Raw genomic sequence first — 22,552 nt, 5'->3', positions numbered from 1 at the left:
CCAAAATATATTCCACCCAACCCAGAAGCGAACTCACTCGCGCAGATTGAGAGTTGAAAGAACGGCTTAATCTTCGTCTCTCAGCGTGTCTTCGCTAAAGGCTGATCTGGTTTGAAGTAATAATTGCCAAACTATTTATTCATAGAAGGGATATTATAAGCGAAAGTGTAAATAGGATTTATACTCCGGAATAATAATATAATATATATAATATATAATATATAATATAATGCCTTAATAAAATGATAAATTTGAACATTTTAAGAAATTGGTTTTATTATTTTAGTGATAATAATAATATTTTACATCAATTAAGGTAGTATGAGATTCCGTATAGGCTTATTTCAATATAAACGGTACATAATAAAATACGTCGCGAAAATTTGCTATAATTGACGATTATCACGGGATACATAAGACGATTTAACACTGAAAATAATGTAGGGAAACGTTTAAAATATAATAAAAAGTATCTTTGTTAGGAGCAAGTGGGGATGGAGCCCGTCACGAGTTCCATTTCGTAGTAAACGGCCAGCACGATAAAACCGCAATACATCAACACGCAGATGATTCCCACTTTCCTGTTAAGCATCCATTTCGTGAAGATGAAGAGCGCGTACAGCATGACGACTGTGGACAAGAGGGTGATGGTCATGTAGGACAGAGCGGCGCTGTTGATGGTGATGTAGCCCTCGCCACCCACCAAACTGGTTTTAATGAGCCAAGGTAGACCGAGGCAAAAGACGATATTAAATACGTTACTACCTAACAAATTGCACAGCGCCATATTTCCGAATCCTGGAATCAAATAAAAGTGACGATCGTTAGCGCGAACTACATCAAAATAAAAGCAAATCGCTATTGGAATGTTCCCCCTTTTTTATTAGTTGGCAAGTTTTAATCGCGATTCTATTCTCTACATCCTTGATTCCAATAGCTCATTTCGAAAGACAATTATTATATATTTTTTAGTTATTTAAATATTTATGATAATAATCTGGTAATTCAAGCCAAAATTGATCGACACTCGCCATTCATTATATTTGAATTAATAAGATAGTAATGTAATGGTTAGAGTATATAAAACGTCACCCTAGCCCACGGAGGGGCTAGGCTTACCACAACTGATGGACAATTATCGGATTTACAAAATATTTTCCATAGTTGTTCTTTGGGGATCATTTGGCCCTGATTACGAACGACCCCAAGCATCGTGTTCCGAAGCCTCAGTTTTAAACGTGATATACTTACCAATTTATATATACACTAGGCTTAGGTCTAAATAATGCGAAAATACGAGGAAGAGAAAGAAGACAAATTTCAGAAACGACATACGTCTGATGTATGATATAAGTCACGACACATGTACGGACGCCAACCAACCACCCCGACTGCCCCCTATGACGCGTTCATACTTACCTCCGCCAACGAGACACAAACAAGAGCGACACACGAATCGTGACAAAAATTTACCATTGCGAACAACTATGATGCTGGAGATGATTTCTGGAACGCTCGTGCCGACGGCCAACAACGTAATTCCGGAGATTGAATCGGGTATTCCGAAAGTGTAACCTATAGTCATTTTGGATAATTATAGTTTAAATCAATCCGGTAGTTGCTTATAGAGGCGCGTCAAGTTAACAAGAAAGTCTTGTTAAGAAATAATTTTAAAAGCAAGAACACTTCAAAATCTAACAGTTTTTCGTACTCAGAAAAGCTCAGTCTTTGATATTTTTTTACGACTCCATTTGATAATGTAAAATGCGGCTAATTTTAATGAGTGCATGATTATAAAACAGCCTCTATTTAAATTTCATCGAGATAATGTTTTGAGCAGGTATATTTATTACTTTATAGTTTTAATTTTAACGTGACTGTTTTAAGGGTGCTACCATCTTTAATTCTGGTTATAAACTACACCGAAAACAATCTTACCAAAATCCGTCTAATTTGCGAGATTTAAAGGTATCTTATATTTTAGCGAGAAATCTTGTCAACTTGACCTACCCCGTATCTTGAATCGCTTACCTATAATCGTCACCATCCAGACGCTGATGTAGGTCAATCCGGCTATCCACGCCACTGCCATGGAAAAGGTGACCAAGTAGTACTTGCGGCTGGCTTCTTTTCTGCAGTCGGGAATGGTCAAGTACATGAGGAAGCAAGCTGGCCACGTGAAAATCCAAAATAATTGATACGCGAAATTGTTGCGAGGCATCACCCAAACCGTATCGATCTCTTTTTCGGATTCGGCTGGCAAATCGATTTCGTTGTGGTTGAGATCTTGGTGGAAATCTTTCTTGTTGGATTTGTTTTCCGGCGATTGGTAGCCGTGAATCATGCATTCGTCGCTGTCGTCTTTGATGACCAAGTATTCGTCTTTGAACGAAACCCGCTTCTTTTTGGTTTGAGGATTGGCGTCGATAGCCGTTTTCACGATGATGTAAGTCGGCTTGGCGCTTAACAAAGGCGTTTTTTCCTTGACTTGAGCTTCTAGGTCAGAATCCAGACTGTGGTACCGACCAAATTTCGATTTCAAATAGTGCCACTGTAAAATGGGTTCAAAATATTTTATTATTTTCCAGTTTAATCGAAAAACTTCATTTGAAACTCACTTTTTCTTGACTAAATGACTCTAGTTTAGTGTTGTAGACCATCATGATTACGTAAAGGACAAACATAACGAGTAAGACAACAGCCTCGTACCTATTTGAAATTACTTCGTATCAATATTACTTCGACCTAATTTTTAAGTGCTCAAAAAAGGAACGGTGTAATGAAACGCGTCTAAATTCTGGTTATCAAAATAGTCGTTTTTTGTAAAGGGGGTGGCGGAGGGATCAAGCGTTTCCAGGTAGATGGAATAGTGTTCAACTTACCAAACGACGGTGTTGTCGTAAAGTATCACGATTAAAGCGATAATGGATAAGAGATAGGCGAAACAGTCCCTGCTGATTGGATACCAATCGATCGGGACATTCTGAAACGCGAAAGAAAATAGGCCAAGTTATAAGATCCAAGTTCTTAGAGGATGATTGAGATAGGTTTTATCCGAGAGCACTGACCATTTTCCATACCGCCAGGCCAGCGAGCCCGGTGATACCGATTACGTTAAAAACGGCGGATCCAACGATGGCACCGACTCCGATATCACCCTCGGTGATGAAGGAACCTTCAAAATAGCGAATTAGTTGGAAAATTCACAATTATCGTGTCAAGAAAAAATATAGCGTTACCTATAACGGAAGAAAATAGTTCCGGAGCGGAAGTGCCAATTGCCATGAACGTCGCTCCCGCAATGTCAGTCGGGACGTGGAGGACTATAGTTACGTAGTAAAATTGGTAAATTAGCGGTCCTTATTTTCAAAATAACGAAACGTGAAAATGTAAATTACTTTCGCAAATAAGCTCCAAAGAGGGCACGAAGTACCTGTCGCAAACCAGCCCGAGTGTCGCGCACAGATACATCGCGATGATGAGGTGGACGACAACGCCGCCATTTTGACGCACCTCCTGAGTGAAGAAGTCGTCGGGGAACTCGTCAATGGCGGGAGGAATGCACTCGGGTTCATTCGGAATCACGTGATTCTGATCACCTGTTATTAATCCCTGGGTTTTAATCCGTGGTCACTTAGGGTGGCGCCTAATCGTAACTTACCGCGAATATCTGGAGTTGGTTCGGCTTCCGCGGAAGTGACGTTGGCGGAGGAAGCGAAGGGAGTAGCGAGAGCGAGCGTGATGAGGAAGAGAAGGAACTTTTGTCGGGATCTCTTCCGAGGTCGGGAATTATTCTGCAGAGAGAAAGCCATCGTCAGCTTAGCATAAACGAAACGCCCTGTAGGGCCACGAAGTACAAAGCGATTTTCCTGTTGGACAGGATGGTGGCTACGTTGGGGCGGTTGTTAAGACAACCCCCGCATTTAAAAAAGGGAATACGGTTTTAGTCGAGTTCGGGCGAGTGCTCTCGGCTGAGTTCTCAAGATCCAAATAAGCGGATCTCCTCTCAGGGCTGGCCTTATAAAGCGTCCTGGCTATCGATAACATCCCGATCTGATTATACGACGCCAATCCGAAGACTTTGATCCACTTCGGATTTTTTTTGCATTCGATAATGTCGTTTAACCGCAACGAGACCTTTATTGTTCCATATCGGATACGATTATTAAGAAATAACCAGCCCGCCTGAGATAACAAAGATTTTCGCCACCGGCGCGAATACGATAATCAGACATTTTGTCTAATATTCGTCACGCAGTTTATATAAATCCATTGTTTCAGGCAGGGAATGATCGATCACTAACAATAATTTGGAAAGACCATATCGGAAAATTATCGCTCTAAGATCAATCAATGTTTTGGAAACGTGTTAGGCTTAAGTGTCAAAGTTTATCAAGAATTGTAATAATACGCGTTTTACTATTAATTTTTTGAAACATTTAAATATATTTTAATTTACTCGTGGGTAAACGAGAACCGCGTTTTTCCCCCTAATAAATTTCTTACTGCGGAAAGAGTTTATCCGCAATAAGGGATAATTAGACCATAAGTGATTTATCCGTTGTTCTCGTTAATCCCTGATCGTTGTTGCGAAGCGGGTATCTGGCCCCATTCTGACTTTAATTCTAGAAGACGCGCGTTTTGCATAAGTAGGCCTTCCCGTTCTGCGAAGACGATGATTCTTTTTATCAGACGCGTCCCGGTACCTAGACAACTATCGCGCCAGACACTCCAGAAAGTGTGTTATATTGGAACTATTCCGTAAATAACATAGTCACCTTGTAAACATTTCATTAGTATCAAAAGTAACGTATTTCAGAAGATTTAGCTTTCATCCCTCATACGCATTGTAACCCGGCCACCTGTTTAAAGGCATAATAAGTCGCTAGATGACTTGGGCCTAAGGTGGTGCCTTGGGTATTAGCCTAGCTGATTATTAGATAGGATCATCCGTTTTTTTTAAATAAATAAACCTGTTTGTAGGGATTTTATCAAAACGTGTACTCCACCGCGCTTAAAAGTAGTTCGTTTCCTGTTGAGGCTTAAAAACTAAACTTGTGACCTTAAAAGATGATTTAGTTAACCAAAGTTAACTTTGCACATATATTTCTGTATAAAAATTTAACTGTGGTTTACTTATCCGGTTTTATACGGCTCGTCTGAAAAGGGTATAAGTGTTTACAAAATTGCATTCTACTTTTTACACAGTTTTTCCTTTTATTGCTATAATATATCAGAATATAATTAAAATTAATCAAAGTAAAATAATTGCTTATTTGACAATTTAAAATGGTTCTCGAATTTTTGATCAAAAGCTTTACAAGAACGCAATACAGGGGCGTAGGAACCAGGGGGGGGCAAGGGGGGCAATGCCCCTCCCTAGAAATTGGCTGGGAGGGGCAACTAATGTTATTGCCCCATCCAACTTTTTGGTCAGTTGAAATCTTCACAATTCTCAAATTATCATTTTAAAAGCATATAGAGCTTATGGAACATCAACTGTGTTTAAATTTCAGTCTTTTCCCACCAATTTACATAGTAGTAAAAAGTACACATGCATTCGGAGAAGCTACACTTGATTAAAAATTCAAAACCATTCTCCAGACCACTTTTGGTTTCTCTTTGCCCCTTCCAACTTCTAGAACGTTCCTACGCCCCTGACACAATATCTTCATATAACTAGCGCAGCAATTATATTGGCTCTTTGAGTGTCGTCTTCTTAGGCTAGTTTAAAATTGTGCCTACCACAGAGTAAGCTAGAGTACGCGATCGGTGTTCGTAGCTTCCGCTGATTACGTCATTTGCAGGGTCGTGCAGAGGTGGGGCAAAATCCCCGTGCCTGACTAGAAAAGATCCGCATACACGCTTTTTAGGGACCTGGTACGGCAGGGTCCCATCGCCTTGACCTTCACCAGCATCCCCCCCCCCCCTTAAAAATGGCTTTGGGTTTCTCAGGACAAACTTCTCAAAACTAATTTTATTTCGAAAAATCAGAGCTTGATAAACCCAAGGGGAATTTAATCGGAAATGAAGTTTTGTCAATAAGGCAGTGATAAGAATTAACTTGTTAACGGTAATAGTTAGTGTAGGGAACTGTTGGCTCGTGTGGCATGAATGACTGGCCATCACCCTCCTTCGTATTGTAACCTGGCCACCTATTTAATGGCATTATAAGTCGCTAGATGACTTGGGCCGAAGGTGGTGCCTTGGGTATTAGCGTAGCTGATTATTATTATTTTATTTTTTTAAATTCATTTTTAATGAAACCGAATTTTTCCATTAATTTTTAGGCAAACCGAATTTTTCGAGTTTTTTTTTTTTTTTTTGAGATACACAAATATCGGTGTCGACCCGAGGCCTTAAACACCAGCACACACACAATAACTGATTAATCAGGGTGAGATATGTGTAACGGCCCCGCCAACGGGGGGATACGTAGGGACAGGGGTGGGGACACCCGTGGCGGAAGTATCCCGACCACCCGTTGGGGGATTGGTAGTCGTCCTCACACGGCCTTCCACAAACACTGCCTCCCGGACGCCTGGGATTACAGGAGTGAGCCACTACTCCCGGCGAATTTTTCGAGTTACCTGGTGTAAAAATCTTTTAGTCAATAATCCTAGTCAGCATTTTAAATTAATTTTGGCATTATTGGAGAATCATTTACTATCATAAAAACTCAACATTAGAGTCATTTTTACACACAATCTTGAAGGAATTTGGGTTTACTGAGCCCACATATAGCGTAGCCGATGCCGCCGTATTCCACATAGCTACATGTATCTAAGAATTAGGCTTAGAAAGGCCAGGGATATGTTACTCGAAAGTAAATATCAGGACCGGACTGGATAATTTTTGGGCCCTCGGCTAGAGACTGAAGAGGGGGGCCCCTTACCGGGCGGTGTGAGGATATGGAATGAAAATGTAAATCGTTATTTATAGGGCAACAAATAAAGTTTAAAGAGTACTATATTCTACGTGCCCATTAATTTGAAAGATCAAACGCGTCTAAAGGACCTTTAGGTAAAATTTATTATAAGCAATTTGGAGGCCCCTTGAGCCGGGGCCCATCGGCGATTGCCAACCAGCCGACCTGGCCAGTCCGAGCCTGGTAAATATCATGCCCTCGGTAGCCCGTTATGAATTTTGGAGATCAGGGGCCCATAATTTGGTAATTTTCCCATTTTTGTGATTTTGGCATTCTTCTACTGAACTCTAAGACCGATGGAGTTATAAGAGTAAATAATGTATCAATCGATAGAAAATGCCCCCACATTTTTGGAATTAATATAAATTTTAATTTCGTCGATGGCCTATTTTTTGATTTATCGTATTATTAAAGTTTCCCGCATATTGGAGCTTGGGGGGAGGGGGTATTCCCCCATAGGCGGACAAAGTCGGAAATCGGATAGCATTAATCAGGTGCTAGTTTTCGTAGCGAAGCGTATTGGTACTTTTAACGCATTTATCAATGGTCATGTTTATTGAGAAATCGTCGTAGCGGATTTTCCGCGGGGTGAGTAACGCGTTGGATGGGATATTGTTCTTAAAGTGTTGGTTGCACGAAATTTTAGCTATGGCTACTTAATAATTCATTAGAAAGAGCAAACATTTTATAGCAAGTACAGAAAATTTCATCAAAATCGGTTAAGTGGTCTTTGAATTATTATAAAAAGAAGTCGAAATGGTGGAAATCGAGTTTTTCGGCGAATTTCCAAACTTCTAAAATTCTCCTCGGCACTCATGACGTCAGAAAATGCGAAGCGTGTCATTGGCTAATTGTCTTTAATACATTTCTTTACATCTGGGATTAAAAGCGGTTTGAGTTAACACCCAGGAAAAAGTCCTACGCAGTAGTAATTGAAATAGGCATACACAAGCCTACGTAGTAGAAAAACGATATGAAACCGATGGCTCCTTGTAAATTCTTCTTAAAGAGAGAGTGATGGAGACATAGTTCTTCTCTTGGGTTTTACTGCTTAGTGCGATATTTTTTAGTAAAGGGTGATAGAAATATTGTTCTTAATGAAGAGGGTGGATGGGAAAGCGCTCCTTTTCCTAGATATTCCTCTGAGGTTGCTACAGTGTACAGGGATATTGTAAATTTGTTTTAAATTTAACTTTAATAAGCAAGACGAACTCCGGAGGATTGTGCGTACTCAAATGTCCGTGACTCTTGTTGTTTGTGTCCCGTATTCGCAATGTTTTTCGAGCTGAAGACGTACCACCCCCTTTAAAATTCTAAAAACTACGCAGTTGTTTGGCGTAAAAATTCTTCGTCTCATTTCAAGCGAGGATATAGGTGAAACCGAAATGTATTAAAATTCCCATTCTACTCGATAAAAAGGTAGCGTTTTTATTTTATCAGCATTACGAGCCACTTAATCTCGCTGAGATACGCGCTTCGAATTTAGAAATATTCCGGTGCACTCGCTGCTCCCGGAGATAGCTAAAAACGCATTTTCTGGGATGGATGCCCGGAGATGAGAGGCCAAACAAGGTGCTCAAAACCTCCGAAATTACGTGTACGCACTTACGCGTCTATTTGAGAAGCCTCGTTAATTTTACGAGTGCAATCACTTATTCAAAGTAAATATATTTGTTTGTGAAAAGTACCATGAGGGTTAATCACGCGATCCGAGTCTATCGTTTGCCATCTACAGTGCCGGATTAAGGACTAGGCCTGCTAGACACAGGCCTATGGACCCCCACTAACAAAAGGCACCCACCAACGGCAAAAAAAATTGTGTACATGAATAAAAAAAAACAGAATCATAAATATCTTATTATCTACCCTGTTTTATTTGTAGCAGACGTCTCTTAGTTTTTGATAAAAGTTTAAGTTTTAAAAACCAATGATGACCAATGATGCCGGAAGTAGTGGCTCACTCCTGTAATCCCAGGCGTCCGGGAGGCAGAGTTTGTGGATGGCCGTGTGAGGACGACCACTAATCCCCCAACGGGTGGTCGGCATACATCCGTCACGGGTGTCCCCACCCCTGTCCCCACGTATCCCCCCGTTGGCGTGGCCGTTACACATATCTCGCCCTGATTAATCAGATGGTGTCTTCGCCGGCTCGCGGTCTTCTCAGACTCAAATCAGCCCTTTCTTCTTTGAATAAAAAAAACAAAAAAAAACAATGATTTACAGTGAGTATTCACTGATTGAAATAGCTCAAATTATGTTACTGCAAATCAGTGAATAGTCACTGAAAAAAATCAGTAAAACTCCATAGGCCCCCACCAAAATGAGCCTACTAACAAGGAGAGTACCCGAGGTGTTTATTGCCGATTTTGTTCAAAGGAGACGTTGCACTACCCATTCGATTTGCCATGGCAACCGAAAATGTTTTTGACCACTTAAATCAAAAAAATCTCCATTTAAAAAAGCATTATGATAAGGCGGGTTTTTTTTACTAAACGGATGAATACAATATCTGTATATATTGTTTATTGAACTTTGTTTTTTAATTTTTGTGAACTTGTTCAAGTCTAAATATTTTACGTATGAAAATTTAAAGGTCAAATCTTGTTTTAGCGTAGTCAGCAGATAAAATGGTTAAAGGGTAGAACCCGTTAGTTTTTTGTAATTTATTTCGTTTTTTCAGTCTTTTTCTTTATCTATTGCGTGTGTGTTTAGCGTATTGGATTTGGATTTCAAGGGTAATAGTTCATTTATGAAGAAAATATCGAGTTGTTTACATAGTGGTCTGGGTTTTTAACTGGGTCGTCATTACTTTGTAATTTATTTTAAACGTTTCCTCGACTGATTAAGATGTTTAATGCAGTTCACCAATTGGGTTCGTTTGTTTTATTTATAAAAAGCCCCAACTATTCCGTCTACGGTCATTTATTGATAAACGAGCTGTCGTTTAGTCAAGTGGCTTTCTGTGCTTTGTGAATGGTAAGTTTTTCGCTTCTTGTTAATACATTTTTTATTGGTTTGGATATTTGGACATCTACGATTCCTAATGCAGTCATTGATTTCCTGGGTGTGCGAGTCATTATATGATATTGGAAATTGGACGGTATTGGTCTTTTTCATGCGGCATGTGTTACAACGTCAACAGGAAGTCTACGAGTCGTCCACTACCAGATGTCAAATATAGCTATTCTAAGGGTGAGTGTTGAAATAACATAAGCGTTAAAGATGCGGCAAGTATTTTGTACCCTCTGTAGATATTTCTTTCATTAAAATTTGCTTCGTAATATATTTAACTGATAAACTTGTTCTGTAAATAGGGTTAAATTCAATTGTACATTGTTTTAGTACGTCTAATTCGCTGTTGTAACTACTTAATTTATATTATTCTGAATAAATTAAATTCGGTTGTTTCGTCTCAATTATTTTAATTAAAATTAAAGTTTTATACCGGGCGGGATTGAACCGGGATTACGTTTTTAGTAAATAACTCTGAATTGCGGAGAAATCTTTGGGGGTCATCTCGAGAAATTAATACCACTAGACTCGAAATCACGGCCTCGCGCATAGTCAATGGCGTATACCCACTTACTGACGGAACTCCGTAAAAAATAGCTCCATAGTAACCATGGTAACCAACTATAGATAAAAACACGGCCGACTACATCAAAGTTGGCTGTGATAGGACAATACAGCGACCGGCGGATGCTGATTTTTCGGAGGTCACGTTCCGGAAGTGGGTAAACGCTTCGTTACAAAACCGTCAATAAAAAGTGTATAGTTTTTGTATTTCCTTTACAATAAACACAAATTTTAACAGTGCTTTATAGCTCGATCCTAATAGTTTGTTTGTGTCAAGAAACTTTTAAGATAAGTAATGAAAGGAGTTGGGGTTTCACCATCGGGACCATGGATTCATTAATCTGAGATTCGCGACCTACCTTACACTTGCAGAAATTTTGAAGCAGCCGAAAATGCTACCCACGCTCCAACCCCTCAACCCGCTGTTTCCTTTTTTTTTGACTCGGTTGGCGTATTTCAGAAAATCGTCGCTAGAGCGCGCATTTAACAATAGTTGGACGGATGTCGGGCATTGTTGTTCCAAGCGGTACATTTTTACTTTTTTAATACGCTTTCAAATTTTTAGTACGAATATACTTTTGGGATTTATTTAATAGTATTTAGTGCGTTTGGAAAAAATTTATGTTTTGATATGTTTTGGCATGTATTTGGTACGTTTAAACTTTCAAGAGTTCGTTGAAAGTTTTATGAATAGTATGTGGTCTAATTTCACCACCAAAGCAGCTGGCTTTCTCAGAATTCCATTCACGCTCTTTTCAAGGGCATTGCAATTGTTGATAATAGTTACAATGCCGGATTCAAATTTAAAAAAAGAAAGAAAAGGGGTTTCATAGATGGCGCACTAAGGGGAAAGTACGTTTTCCCCCAAAAAATACTTTGAAAATACGTTCTGTGATTGGAGGAAGTACGTTCCTGAAATCGCTCGAAACAACACTGATGTCGGGACCAAGGGAACGCGTGGCGTTTTCGGCTAATATTTTGTAATACATTCCGTTCAGTTATTCAATCTCAAATTTGTTATTTAAATTCGCCCTTATTATCATAAGTAACATAATAACTATAAGTATGACAATTAACGAGACTCGCAACCAAACTGATTTTCATAGTTATTGCGTAATCAAGATGTTTTCTCACCACAGAGCCCTCTAGTGTCTAAAATATGCGAGATTTCTGCTAAGCTGAAATATCTGGTTTCCGATAGAATATTAAGCTAAAATGATAAAAATTAAAAAAGTTTTTCTCGGCGCAACGAGCTCACGTTTTTTTATCACGCATGATTCGCACGCGGGCTTCTAAACAAAGCCAAGGCTATAGCCTTGACAAAGCCAAAGTCTCTGCCGGGCGTAGTGGCGTACTCTTGTAATCCCAATGGGAGTTAGAGTTTGTGGATGGCCTTGTGAGGACGACCACCAATCCCCCAACGGGTGATCGGAATACTTCCGCCACGGGTGTCCCCACCCCTGTCCCCACGTATCCCCCCGTTGGCGTGGCCGTTACACTTATCTCACCCTGATTAATCAGTTACTGTGTGCTGGTGTCTAAGGCCTTGGGTCGACACCGATGTGTATCTCCAAAAACAAAAGCCAAAGCCCCTCGCGACTCCAGAACGTGCTCTCCGATATTAGGCTTAAATTTTTATCAAAACGTAGTCATCCAAAACGGTAAGTTGCCAGTCCAAGTCACAGCTTGAAGAGAGTATCAGTGCCGAAAAAAGGTTCGGTTTGAAAATTAGCATTAAAGCAATAGGAAATGTCATACTTATTTTTATTATGTTACTTATGTTATTATAGATAAGGAAATTTAAATTGACGTATTTTGGTTTTTCGGTGCTCGATTTTGGTTGTAAATTCTACGTAGGCCTATATTAAATTTTTTATCAATTTGGTATCGCCGCTAAAGGCTCTGAATTCAATATGACGATTTCCATACAAGTATTTAAAAAGAAATTGATTAGGTAGTGGGTTACGCAAATGGTATTGATATCAATCATTTTTAAATTAAAAGTGTTTATATTCTGTATTTATTTCCAGAGGTCAATAAATTTCCATTGTAGGTGGTTCTTCTACCTTCAACCAGTGGCGTAGTGGGTAGACTTATAAGGTCTTCGCGTGAACTTCAAAGTTGTGGTCACCATCTCCTTTCAATGACAAATTTCCACTTCCGGTTCATAGCCTAGAAACGGATGGGTACACAGTGGCGGCGCTAGGGGGTAGGCCAGGTAGGCCACTGCCTACCTTAAAATTTCGAAAGGGCCCCAAAATCACCCTATAAGGGGCCCCAAATTTATCTAGAAAGGGTCCCATTTATAAATAACAATGAAACAAATGTCGATAATGTATTTAGACATTTTTGAGGTATCTCCTAGTAAATAAAACCAGTTCTGTTTTATTTGGACTCGTTTTACTGTTGTTAGAACTTTTTTGTTCGTCATGTACATCACTTCTTTATTTTATTGAAGGATTTCGTTGATAAAGGGGGGTCCCGGGTCGGGGGCCCATTTATTTGGTTTGCCTACCCTCGCGAAAATTCCTGGCGCCGCCACCGTGGGTACAATGAACTGCCCATTCAAATTTTGAAAGGCACCAAATTAATATTTTTGAAAAATGGAAAACGATGATTTAAAAATCCGCAATAATTAGTTTATTATTAGTAATTGTTGACTGCGTCGAATGTTTAATTCGGTTCCTCGCGATCTTGAGTGTCAAGTAACGAATTGTCGATAACATGTCTTTAATTGATTTTGTCCAAAGGCGTCGTTTTAACGAATGAGCTCGAGGCGATCGGGTGTGTCTCAAAATAGCGGACCTCCCTCTCGAAATTTATTTCAGACGACTAATTGAAGTATCCAGCGATAGATCTTGTTTCTGCTGACATAGACGATACGGAAAAACCGCGTTTCGAACTTGATTAACCGAAAGTTACCAGACAGGTCTTCGATACCCCTCTTTTCCGAGGTCATATTTTATATTCACGATCAGCCGAGTGATACCGTTAATAGACGGATTGAGCCAGCGGTTGAAAATGTTTACCGGAAACTTGTAGGATTTTAGAGACAGTTTCTACAATTTACACTCAGCTACAAGTTCTCCTTACACGTTTCCGAGGGGTGGCTTAACCTGCATCTTTGATTTATTTTATTCGTTTGTAAATATAACAAACCCCCCTATAAAGAAAGGTTACGGAGAAACAAACTCTCTACCTTAATCCATTCGTACAAGTGTAAGATATTGGTGTCAATTTATACACCTCTAAAAGTAATTTATAAAACGTTTCCAGCTGGGGTGCTAAAATTAATATTTTGAATCTAAATATTACCTACGCTTCTGGTTACGTACCTGTATCCAGTTATACACGCCCGTAACCAGCCGCCAAAAATCGGGGGCGCTCAAAATTTTTTGGGGGGTGCCAATGCCTTGATACTAAAAATCGTAATTTTCAATTCCCACTCCTGAAATTGGTAAATATACCGAAATTGGCTTTATTTTGTTATTTTTTAAATTATGAATTTCAACTTCGTTGAAAACAGAATATTTTATTAAAAATACAGGTAACCGATGTTCTATGATATTAGTTGGTAGTTGAGCAATCGGTTTTTTTTTGGTCGGTCGGGTTGGGGATGCTCAAATATTCATTTGGGGGTGCTGATCATCCCCTGGCACCCCCCCTCCATATACGGGCCTGAGTTATAAGAACCAAATAAGATCGTTCTGGTCATGTAACCTAAATCACAAATGTAATTCGATTCTAGAATTAATATTCTATAAAGTTCTAAGCTCCAAAGAAGTGACGTTTTTTAAGTGTAGCGCGCGACATCTTGTGGATAGAAGATAAAACGTTTGTCTTCTTATCGCACCCAGAGAATCCCAATATTATTATTTTATTATAATTCCTTTTTACACCAAATCCTACAGGATTTGTGTGTATTAGTTTCACCATAAGTCTATAATATTGTTCCATAAGTTTGTCACTTTGGGGAAAATTTTCTGAGAGCTAGTAACGGATTGACGTCATCACAAGAAGAAAATCTCCCCCTAGCGAGGCGCTGTCAAAGGCTGTGTGTGACGCGTTAGCGAGCGGACGCAAAACCGCGACGAAGCCCGTAATGCATTCTGTCTTGTGAATAGCTCTCAGTAAAACTTTTGCATGTGAAGAAGAGGAAGTGTCACACTTATGTACTGAGTCTGTGTCCGACGATGTTCGCACGATTTCTAGTGGTACGTTAGGGGTACTAAGACACATGATACGTCAATCGATTGAAAATATGCCCTCGTCGGAATTGTTAACCTTTGTGAGATCCGGCTCCCGGAAGTGGGGAATTTGCCCATTTGAGTGATTTTGGCCGATTTTCGAATATAAATGTAGATAATGTTTTTACATTGCGACCGACTTTGTTGAAAATTATATTTTTAGTTGGTACTGATAATTTTTGAACTACGTTTTTGGGTTGCATTAAGAAATTTTTAATTTAAGTAAGATTTTGGGCCAACTCGCGGAACAATCACAACTTGAACTGGCGTATGCACTATTGTCATATTTCCAAAACCAGGTAACTCGAAACATTTATTTTTTCTAAAAATTAATTTAAATTAACGTGTTCGCGTTTCTCAACCATATTTCCAAAACCAGGTAACTCGAAAATCTCGGTTTGTCTAAAAATTTTATTTTAAATTAACGTGTTCGCGTTTCGCTACTTTATTTCCAAAACCAGGTAACTTGAAAAAATATTTTTCGATAAAATCCTCTTGGGTTTATTAAGATTATGTAAAAGATGATTGGAAATTTGTTCAAATTTAAATTTAATATTTAAAATATAATTATAGCATTGGGGGGACTGTGTGTACTTAAACGTACGTGACATCTTGTTATTATATATAGGTTTCGGTGATTGGAATACGATAGGCGCTTGTGAATTGTGATATACTCTACTTCAATCGAGGGATCATAATAATAAATTAAATCGGGCGGCCATATTTAATAATCTCGTAATTAAAAAAAATTATTCAAGTATGAATGAGTATTTACAATAAGTCGAAAAACGTGTTCTTTGGTTTGTATAATAAAAATATCGAGGAAGTCGAAATTTAGTCGAGACGGGGACACGGTGGCGCGTTGATTTCTCCGAAGACGTTGAGTTCGTAAAGGCAGGACATCACGATGAAGCCCAGGTATAAAAAGAGGCACGCGAAACCCACCTTGTAGTTCAGGTTCCATTTGGACAAATAAAATGTGATGTAGAAGGCCACGACCGTGGCCAGGAGAGTGATGGTCGTGTAAGTCAAAGCGGAACTGTTGATGACCAGGCTTCCGTTAGTGGAAAAACCCAACGTTTTGATGAGCCAGGGAGCGCCCAGACAAAACAAAATATCGAACACGTTACTTCCTAATAAGTTGCACAGCGCCATATTTCCGAATCCTGAAATTTGAATAAAGAATTGAGAACAACCTCTAAAAATGAATTCACATTTTCCTCTATGACTATAACAAGAAGGAACTTACGAAAAGACGTCGTTACGTACCATTTTTCACAACGATGACGCTCGATATGACTTCGGGAACGCTAGTGCCAATTGCTAGGATGGTGATTCCGGCAACCGCGTCGGGTATGTACAAAGTATACGCTGAAATGAAGACGAAAGTCCGGTTGATTACGAGGGTGAATCCCGGAGCGGATGATTCTGGGAAAATTACCAATGATGGTGACCATCCAAACGCATAGATAAGAGAGACCGGCGATCCAGAAAACGGACATGGTGAAAGTGACCGCGAAGAACTTTCTCACTTTGGTTTTTCGGCAGTCGGGGACGGTCAGAAATAGTAGGAAGGAGGCCGGCCACATGACGACCCACCAAATCTGCTTCAGAGAGCTGTCGTACGGCATCGACCACAGAGAAGGCAATTCTTCCCGCTCTTCCACCGCAGCCTCGCTTTTCGCGGTGGCTATTCGAATTGGATTTCAAATTAAAGGTTTCACAGACACGCGGGGGTCTCTCTCGTTACATTCTCCGCTTTGGTAGGAATAGTTCTCGTCCTTGTGTTTGTTGGTGAAATCTCTGCTCTCGACTTTGACTTCCCCGTTCTCCAACGCCACTTGGCTGTTGAAGAAGATCGGTTGATCCTCTTCCGACCAAATGATGGGAGATTTCTCGTCCGGGATGAGCTTTTTGCGCTCAGATTCTTCGGGAATTTCGTAGCCACTTCTGCCCTTGAGTCGCGCCATCTATTGGAAGATAATATCAAAGTAAAAGTTAACGTCGTGGCTACCGTACCGCGTGTCAGCTGGTCTGCCGTGCAAAGCACATAAGCATTAACGACCAAATTTTCAATTTACAGATTTTGGTTTTATTTCTCCTTATTTTATACGTTAACATCAATTTTGAACTAATTTTCGAATTTAAAATTTTTGTTCTTAGAGAAATGACTTGTTTCAAAACGCATTATTTTAGGTTTTTGCATTATTTTCAAACCCAAAACGCATTAATGTGTTTATTTTCTTTAAAAGTCATATCAAAACGCATTTTTTTTCGCGTTTTAAGACATGGTTTTAATGATATTTCTGAAATATCGTTTGGCCTGTAAATTGTTTAGTACCAGAATATAATTTGAGTTGAAAAATCCAAGTTTTCTATATAAACTTGAAAGAAGTAAGTTGGGGTATCTTAAGGAAAAGAAAGTTTGAATTTCGCGGGTTTTCTCCATATTTTGGTTATGGTGGTTAATGCTTTTGCGCTTTGCACGGCAGTGATGTACCTGTTTGTGACAGAACTTTTCGATGGCGCTGTTGAAGTACATAATGACGATGTAACCGACGAACAAAATGACGAGAATCAAAGCTTCCCACCTGAGAAGTTTCGAAAGCAATTAGTCGAAATTATAAACAGAAAGAAAAATGAAGAATCTGGAAACGCACCAGACAACGAGGTTATCGTAAATGACCAGAATCAAGGCAACAACCGACAGAGTGTACACTGAACTGTCCCGAGAAACTGGATACCAATCAATGGGCACATTCTGCGAGAGAGAAGAGACAACGAAAACGCGAGTTACATTACGATAGATCAATTGTAATTGCAGGTTTTCGTATCGCGATGAAAATGAATGATATCGCTTACGGTTTTCCAAACAGCCAAACCGGTTATGCTCGTTACGCCGAGAATGTTGAAGACTGCCGAACCGACGATGGTGGCCACGCCAGTATCCCCTTCCGTCAAGAAAGAACCTAAGGACGAAAACAAATATATCAACATTTTGGATTAAAGGGAATATAGCCTCAGGTATTTGGTGTGGAACACCAACGTTTGCAGCTCTGGCCACTCTTGCCTTTGGCTTTAAAAATGTTTGGTGACACTGTACAGGGAAATTTGAAAAATTGAAGGGGTCTTCCATAAAGATTGCTTTGCGGGTTACATTCCGTTTAATTTTCATACGACGTATTTTAAGCGGAAATAGTTTATTACGACCATTATGATAATAATCAGCTAGGCTAATACCCAAGGCACCACCTAAGTCATCGAAGCGACTTTTAAAGCCATTATTTCAGGTGACCGGGTTACAATGCGTAAGAGGGTGGTGGCAAGCCCTTCATGCCACGTTAGCCAACAGCTCCCTACACTAACTATTACCGTTAACCTCTGCTAGATTTTGTGGAAGGGGAAACCGAAGAGCTCGGAGGAAAACCCCTTAACCCATTGGGGAGAGAACTTGCAAACTCAACGCGGAAGGAGTTGTTCCGAGTGTTCATCCAATGCCACAAGCTGGGATCGAACCCGGCTCCTCTCGCTGCGAGGTTAAAGCGCTAACCACTCCGCCACCCCACCATAATAATTGTAGAGTCTATATCGGTGGGGGATGGGGGAATTGTAGTTGAGGAACTTACCGATAAGGGACTGGAAAAGCTCCGGAGACGATGTTCCTATGGCCATGAAGGTCGCGCCAGCGACGTCGCTAGGAACCTTAAGCGCTGATAAAGGAAGAAAATAAAATCAAGGTTAGATCACGGAATATAATCCGAATAATGGCGGTGTATTTCGTCCGTCGCTACCTTCCGTGATGACTTCGAGAGAGGGGACAAAGTAGTCGTCGCAAACCAGAGCCAGAATGCTGAACAAATAGAAGGCGATAATGAAATGAATGACGACCCCTCCTTGGTAAAATCTCTCGTCCTGGGTGAAAATGTCCCCGGGGAAATCGGTGATGGAATGAGGGATGCATTCCAGGGCCACTGGTGCCACGTTCAGCAGGGATCGACCACCTTAAAAGAGGAGTTGTAAATACACCGTTGTTACGAGAGGTTTACCCGTTTACTTACCGGCAGAATGATTTGAGGTGACGAACGTTGATTGATCTCCCGATTCATTTGTCGACGACGAAAGCTTATTTCCGGGTATTTTATCGTAGAAGAAGAAGGTGTTAATTAACATAAAGGTTGGAAATAGCCACACAAACTTCCGTTTTCCATAGTATCCTTTAGCTGGCAAAAACTGAAAATTTGACATTTTTAGCGACTAGGGACGCGTGAACTAAATTTTTTAAATATAAAAAGTGACTCGAAGAATTTACAAAACCTGAACCGATTGGTTTTTATCTAGTTCTATTAAATTTAAAGGAAAAGACGGGTACAATGACTAATTTGTCCATAACTATCAAGAAGACGACATTCAGAAGCTGAAACGATTCGAACCTGACGAAGCGCGTGGGCTCTACGAGGAATGTACGCCCTCGAAAACTCTTATTTATACGAGGACTTGGTACCTAAGGATGCCATTATCAAAAAAGATAAGATTTTCAGCGGGAGAAAAGTCTATATTCTTACGCAAAATCTTCTTCACGAAGCCCAAAATACATTGTACGCGCGATTTGGGAATCGACGCGCGTACCGTATCACGACCATTGTTATTTTTAATCATTTGGAATAGTCGCTATCTACTATCGACGACTTACGTGTGCGCTATTGTTCGACGAGATAATTGCGAGATTAGATTTAAGTACTAATGGTGCCATTATGATCTCGACTGATGTCACATTTAAATCAGTTGGTATAATCATCGCGGTTTTAAAATGTATCTGTTAGACTCGATCATTCAGGAAAAATTGAAACTAAACATTTACAAGCGCGTATCTTTTACATCTGTAGAGTGTTCGTAAATGTTTCGGAATCAGATTCTATTTCCGATTCATTTTATCATCGTGAAATACCTCATGGGAATATTAGTAATCAAAAATTACAAAGGGAAATTTGCATTTATACTAGTTTTTGTGGGAAAGAGGTTGTATTTCCAATTTAAATGGGTTGAAATAAGTCACGCTCCGGTAACGTTCGTTCCCGTAACGTCATGTCGTCAAGTAAGACTTAATTTAAACGTATTTAATTAGAGGTGAAATAAATGAAATATAATTTCAATTATCTACAAAAGATTCTTCGTGGTATGTCGTGGGTAATTCCACCCCTTGCGAACCTCCGGCCCTGGATGAGTTCCCCGAAGATTTTTTCAGCCAATCGCAAAGGCTCCAAGGTGGTGTGGCCGTCCACTTTCTGATCACCATTTACGGGTGTGTCGCTATGGTCGTCATTTGCGACGGCTATTTCATCCCCTCCCTGGCCATCATCTCCAAGTGTACGTTACCAGGGTGATCGGATACGGTTATTTACTCTGATGACTTTTATCTCGTAGACTTGGGGATCTCGTCGGACGTGTCTGGGGCAACGTTGATGGCTTTGGGCTCGTCGTCCTCGGAACTATTTTCTTCTCTAGTCAGTAAGTTTTGGAATATTTTGTCCGCGAAGTTGCGTCTGATTTTCTTTTGTCCGATATCAAGGCGTGTTCGTCGCGAAAAGTAATTTGGGGATTGGCACGGTCGTTGGTTCGGCAGTTTTCAATCTTCTGGGTGTCACTTGCGTCTCTGGTTTCGTCCTGCGGACTAAAGTGCGTATGAAGAAGTAATCAAACAAAGCCAAATGGTGGGGTCTAATTCCGAAACATTTGCCCCTAATAGAAGGTGTATTTGGATTGGTATCCAATCACCAGGGAGAGTTTCGCCTACATCATTTCGGTGGGCTCCTTGGTGGCAGTTGTTTGGGACGAAAAAGTCGAATGGTTCGCTTTCACTTTTACGATTTGTTTATTTCCGCTACCGACAATGGCTAACCACACGCCCAATAACTGTATATAGGTGGGAAGCTGCAGTTTTATTGGTCATGTACGTATTGTACATTGTTTTCCTGGCTTTCAACAATAAGATGGAAAGACTAGTTAAAGATAACGTAAGGTTGCGTTTCTTCTCTTATCTAAAACCTCCCGACCTTGTCATATTTTCTAACTATAGTCAGCCACTTGAAAGCGCGAGTAAAGGCTGGTGCTCTCGAGTAGCGTGTTTCTCTAATCGTATTTGAAATTGAGTGACCCAAACTTTCCTTTTCAAGTTTGGCTACTCTCCCCATTTGACGGAAGTCGCGACTCTCGACCAAACTGACGGACCCGTCTCTGGAACATTGAGTTACCTCAGCCGACGATCTCGAAAAATTAAATACGTCATTTCCGAAATTGATGAAGTCGATGGTATATGACGCCTGAGTGGATTTCGAAGGCCTCTTTCTAAAAGAACCCCGTTTGTTTATACCAGGTCATTCGCCGGAAGCCAATGACGAGCTGAACCCTTTCAAACCGCCCCAAGATGGCGGCGCCTTGAGAAAGCTGTTCTGGTATTTCGTATGGCCGTGCACGTTCTTATTCTACGTGACTGTTCCAAACAGTCAAACGTGGCGCAATCTTACCATGGTGACGTTCGTAATTTCCCTTCTGTGGATGGCACTCATTTCTTACGTTTGCGTTTGGATGGTCACCATCATCAGTAAGGCAATCGCGTCTTATATATATATATATATATATATATATATATATATATATTGTATTACTGATATATATTGTATTACTAATATATATTACATTACTAATATATATTACATTACTAATATATATTACATTACTAATATATATGTTATATTACTAATATATATTACATTACTAATATATATTACATTACTAATATATATTACATTACTAATATATATTACATTACTAATATATATTACATTACTAATATATATTACATTACTAATATATATTACATTACTAATATATATATATATATATATATATATATATATATGTATATATATATATGTATAAAACGTTTTTTTTATTTCAAATTTCTATGGAACATTCCTCGTGCAGGGGGATATTTACTAGTGTGAAATTGAATGACCTTGAACCATGTCTTCAAGGTCATTCAAAAACTGTCTATATATCAGTAAAATAACAATTACCAAATATGAAGGTTACACTGTGGGAATATCGGACGAGATAGCCGGCTTGACGATATTAGCGGCCGGTGTAAGCGTACCCGAACTGATTTTTGGGGTGATTGGAGTGCAAAAAGGTAAAATACCTCCGCGATGGTGTCGAAAAGGGCTAATGGTGCACCTTTACAGGAGAAGGAAATTTGATTCTGTCCACGCAAATTGGCAGCAATATTTTCGATATTTTGGTTTGCCTGGCTCTTCCTTGGCTGATCTCGGCGGCGGCCTTCTCCGAAACGGGCGCGGTGGACATTGACAGTTCGTCTTTGGTCTACACTATCGTCATGTTGTTCGCGTGCTCCGTCCTGTTTTGGCTCATCCTGTTGCTGGCCCGGTGGACTCTTGACTGGAAAGTCGGCCTCTTCTGCTTCTTTTTCTACGTCGCTTTCGTGGTACTGGCCTGTCTCTATCAACTCGACGTTCTGGGCAATTTCAAGAACGAAGCCGAATGCGGACTGACTAAACTCTAAATATTTTATTTAATCCTTTAATTTATTTTTATTAAATTCACATTCCGAATGCACCATAAGCTTTTTTTTTTACGTTTTAACTTTTCTAATGCAACAAAAAAAAACAGGCCTACTTTGTACGCGTACAAAGAGAGCGGCCGATTAAGAAGCCGTAGAAGAGTTCCCTTTATGGGAGGGGTAGAATCGCTTTCCAGCCTCGAATGGGCGCGTGGCGAAATACAAATC

The 22,552-nt window shown here is 39.9% G+C and overlaps 3 protein-coding genes across 3 annotated transcripts; 1 reads left to right on the top strand and 2 right to left on the bottom strand.

Annotated features, from left to right (window-relative positions):
• Window positions 1-250: 250 nt before the first annotated feature.
• On the bottom strand, window positions 251-4,002 carry LOC149932568 (sodium/potassium/calcium exchanger 5-like). The gene is made up of 9 exons (XM_090155932.1): window positions 3,662-4,002; window positions 3,399-3,599; window positions 3,240-3,323; window positions 3,069-3,175; window positions 2,883-2,983; window positions 2,619-2,709; window positions 2,032-2,551; window positions 1,474-1,575; window positions 251-798 (listed from the first exon to the last, which is right to left on the bottom strand). Exons 1-9 carry the CDS (start codon window positions 3,810-3,812, stop codon window positions 479-481), a joined length of 1,677 nt encoding a protein of 558 aa, XP_090012058.1. The 5' UTR covers window positions 3,813-4,002; the 3' UTR covers window positions 251-478.
• Window positions 4,003-15,474: 11,472 nt separating this feature from the next.
• LOC149932567 (sodium/potassium/calcium exchanger 5-like) lies at window positions 15,475-19,516 on the bottom strand. Its single transcript, XM_090156191.1, has 11 exons — window positions 19,442-19,516; window positions 18,810-18,981; window positions 18,543-18,752; window positions 18,378-18,461; window positions 17,614-17,720; window positions 17,412-17,512; window positions 17,252-17,342; window positions 16,502-16,721; window positions 16,193-16,441; window positions 16,021-16,122; window positions 15,475-15,917 (listed from the first exon to the last, which is right to left on the bottom strand). Exons 1-11 carry the CDS (start codon window positions 19,499-19,501, stop codon window positions 15,586-15,588), a joined length of 1,728 nt encoding a protein of 575 aa, XP_090012317.1. The 5' UTR covers window positions 19,502-19,516; the 3' UTR covers window positions 15,475-15,585.
• Window positions 19,517-19,747: 231 nt separating this feature from the next.
• LOC149932566 (sodium/potassium/calcium exchanger 5-like) lies at window positions 19,748-22,386 on the top strand. Its single transcript, XM_090156193.1, has 10 exons — window positions 19,748-19,843; window positions 19,915-20,115; window positions 20,173-20,256; window positions 20,318-20,424; window positions 20,495-20,595; window positions 20,672-20,762; window positions 20,922-21,057; window positions 21,122-21,349; window positions 21,836-21,937; window positions 21,990-22,386. Exons 1-10 carry the CDS (start codon window positions 19,834-19,836, stop codon window positions 22,325-22,327), a joined length of 1,398 nt encoding a protein of 465 aa, XP_090012319.1. The 5' UTR covers window positions 19,748-19,833; the 3' UTR covers window positions 22,328-22,386.
• The last annotated feature ends 166 nt before the right edge of the window (window positions 22,387-22,552 follow it).

Source organism: Leiobunum rupestre, chromosome 8, assembly GCF_980474605.1.
Source record: "Leiobunum rupestre chromosome 8, qqLeiRupe1.1.hap1, whole genome shotgun sequence".
NCBI classification, from domain to species: Eukaryota; Metazoa; Arthropoda; class Arachnida; order Opiliones; family Sclerosomatidae; genus Leiobunum; species Leiobunum rupestre.
This window is presented reverse-complemented; position numbering and strand designations above follow the sequence as displayed.

Coding starts and splice junctions, on each gene's coding strand:
- LOC149932568 (XM_090155932.1), bottom strand. CDS start 3,812: ATGGCTTTCTCTCTGCAGAATAATTCCCGACCTCGGAAGAGATCCCGA. Junction 2,710..2,882: donor TACGACAACACCGTCGTTTG/GTAAGTTGAACA, acceptor AATTTCAAATAG/GTACGAGGCTGTTGTCTTAC. Junction 2,552..2,618: donor AGTCATTTAGTCAAGAAAAA/GTGAGTTTCAAA, acceptor CCCATTTTACAG/TGGCACTATTTGAAATCGAA.
- LOC149932567 (XM_090156191.1), bottom strand. CDS start 19,501: ATGGCACCATTAGTACTTAAATCTAATCTCGCAATTATCTCGTCGAAC. Junction 18,753..18,809: donor CACCTCAAATCATTCTGCCG/GTAAGTAAACGG, acceptor TCCTCTTTTAAG/GTGGTCGATCCCTGCTGAAC. Junction 16,123..16,192: donor TTGGATGGTCACCATCATTG/GTAATTTTCCCA, acceptor TCTTCATTTCAG/CGTATACTTTGTACATACCC.
- LOC149932566 (XM_090156193.1), top strand. Junction 21,058..21,121: donor CGAAATTGATGAAGTCGATG/GTATATGACGCC, acceptor TGTTTATACCAG/GTCATTCGCCGGAAGCCAAT. Junction 21,350..21,835: donor TTGGATGGTCACCATCATCA/GTAAGGCAATCG, acceptor CCAAATATGAAG/GTTACACTGTGGGAATATCG.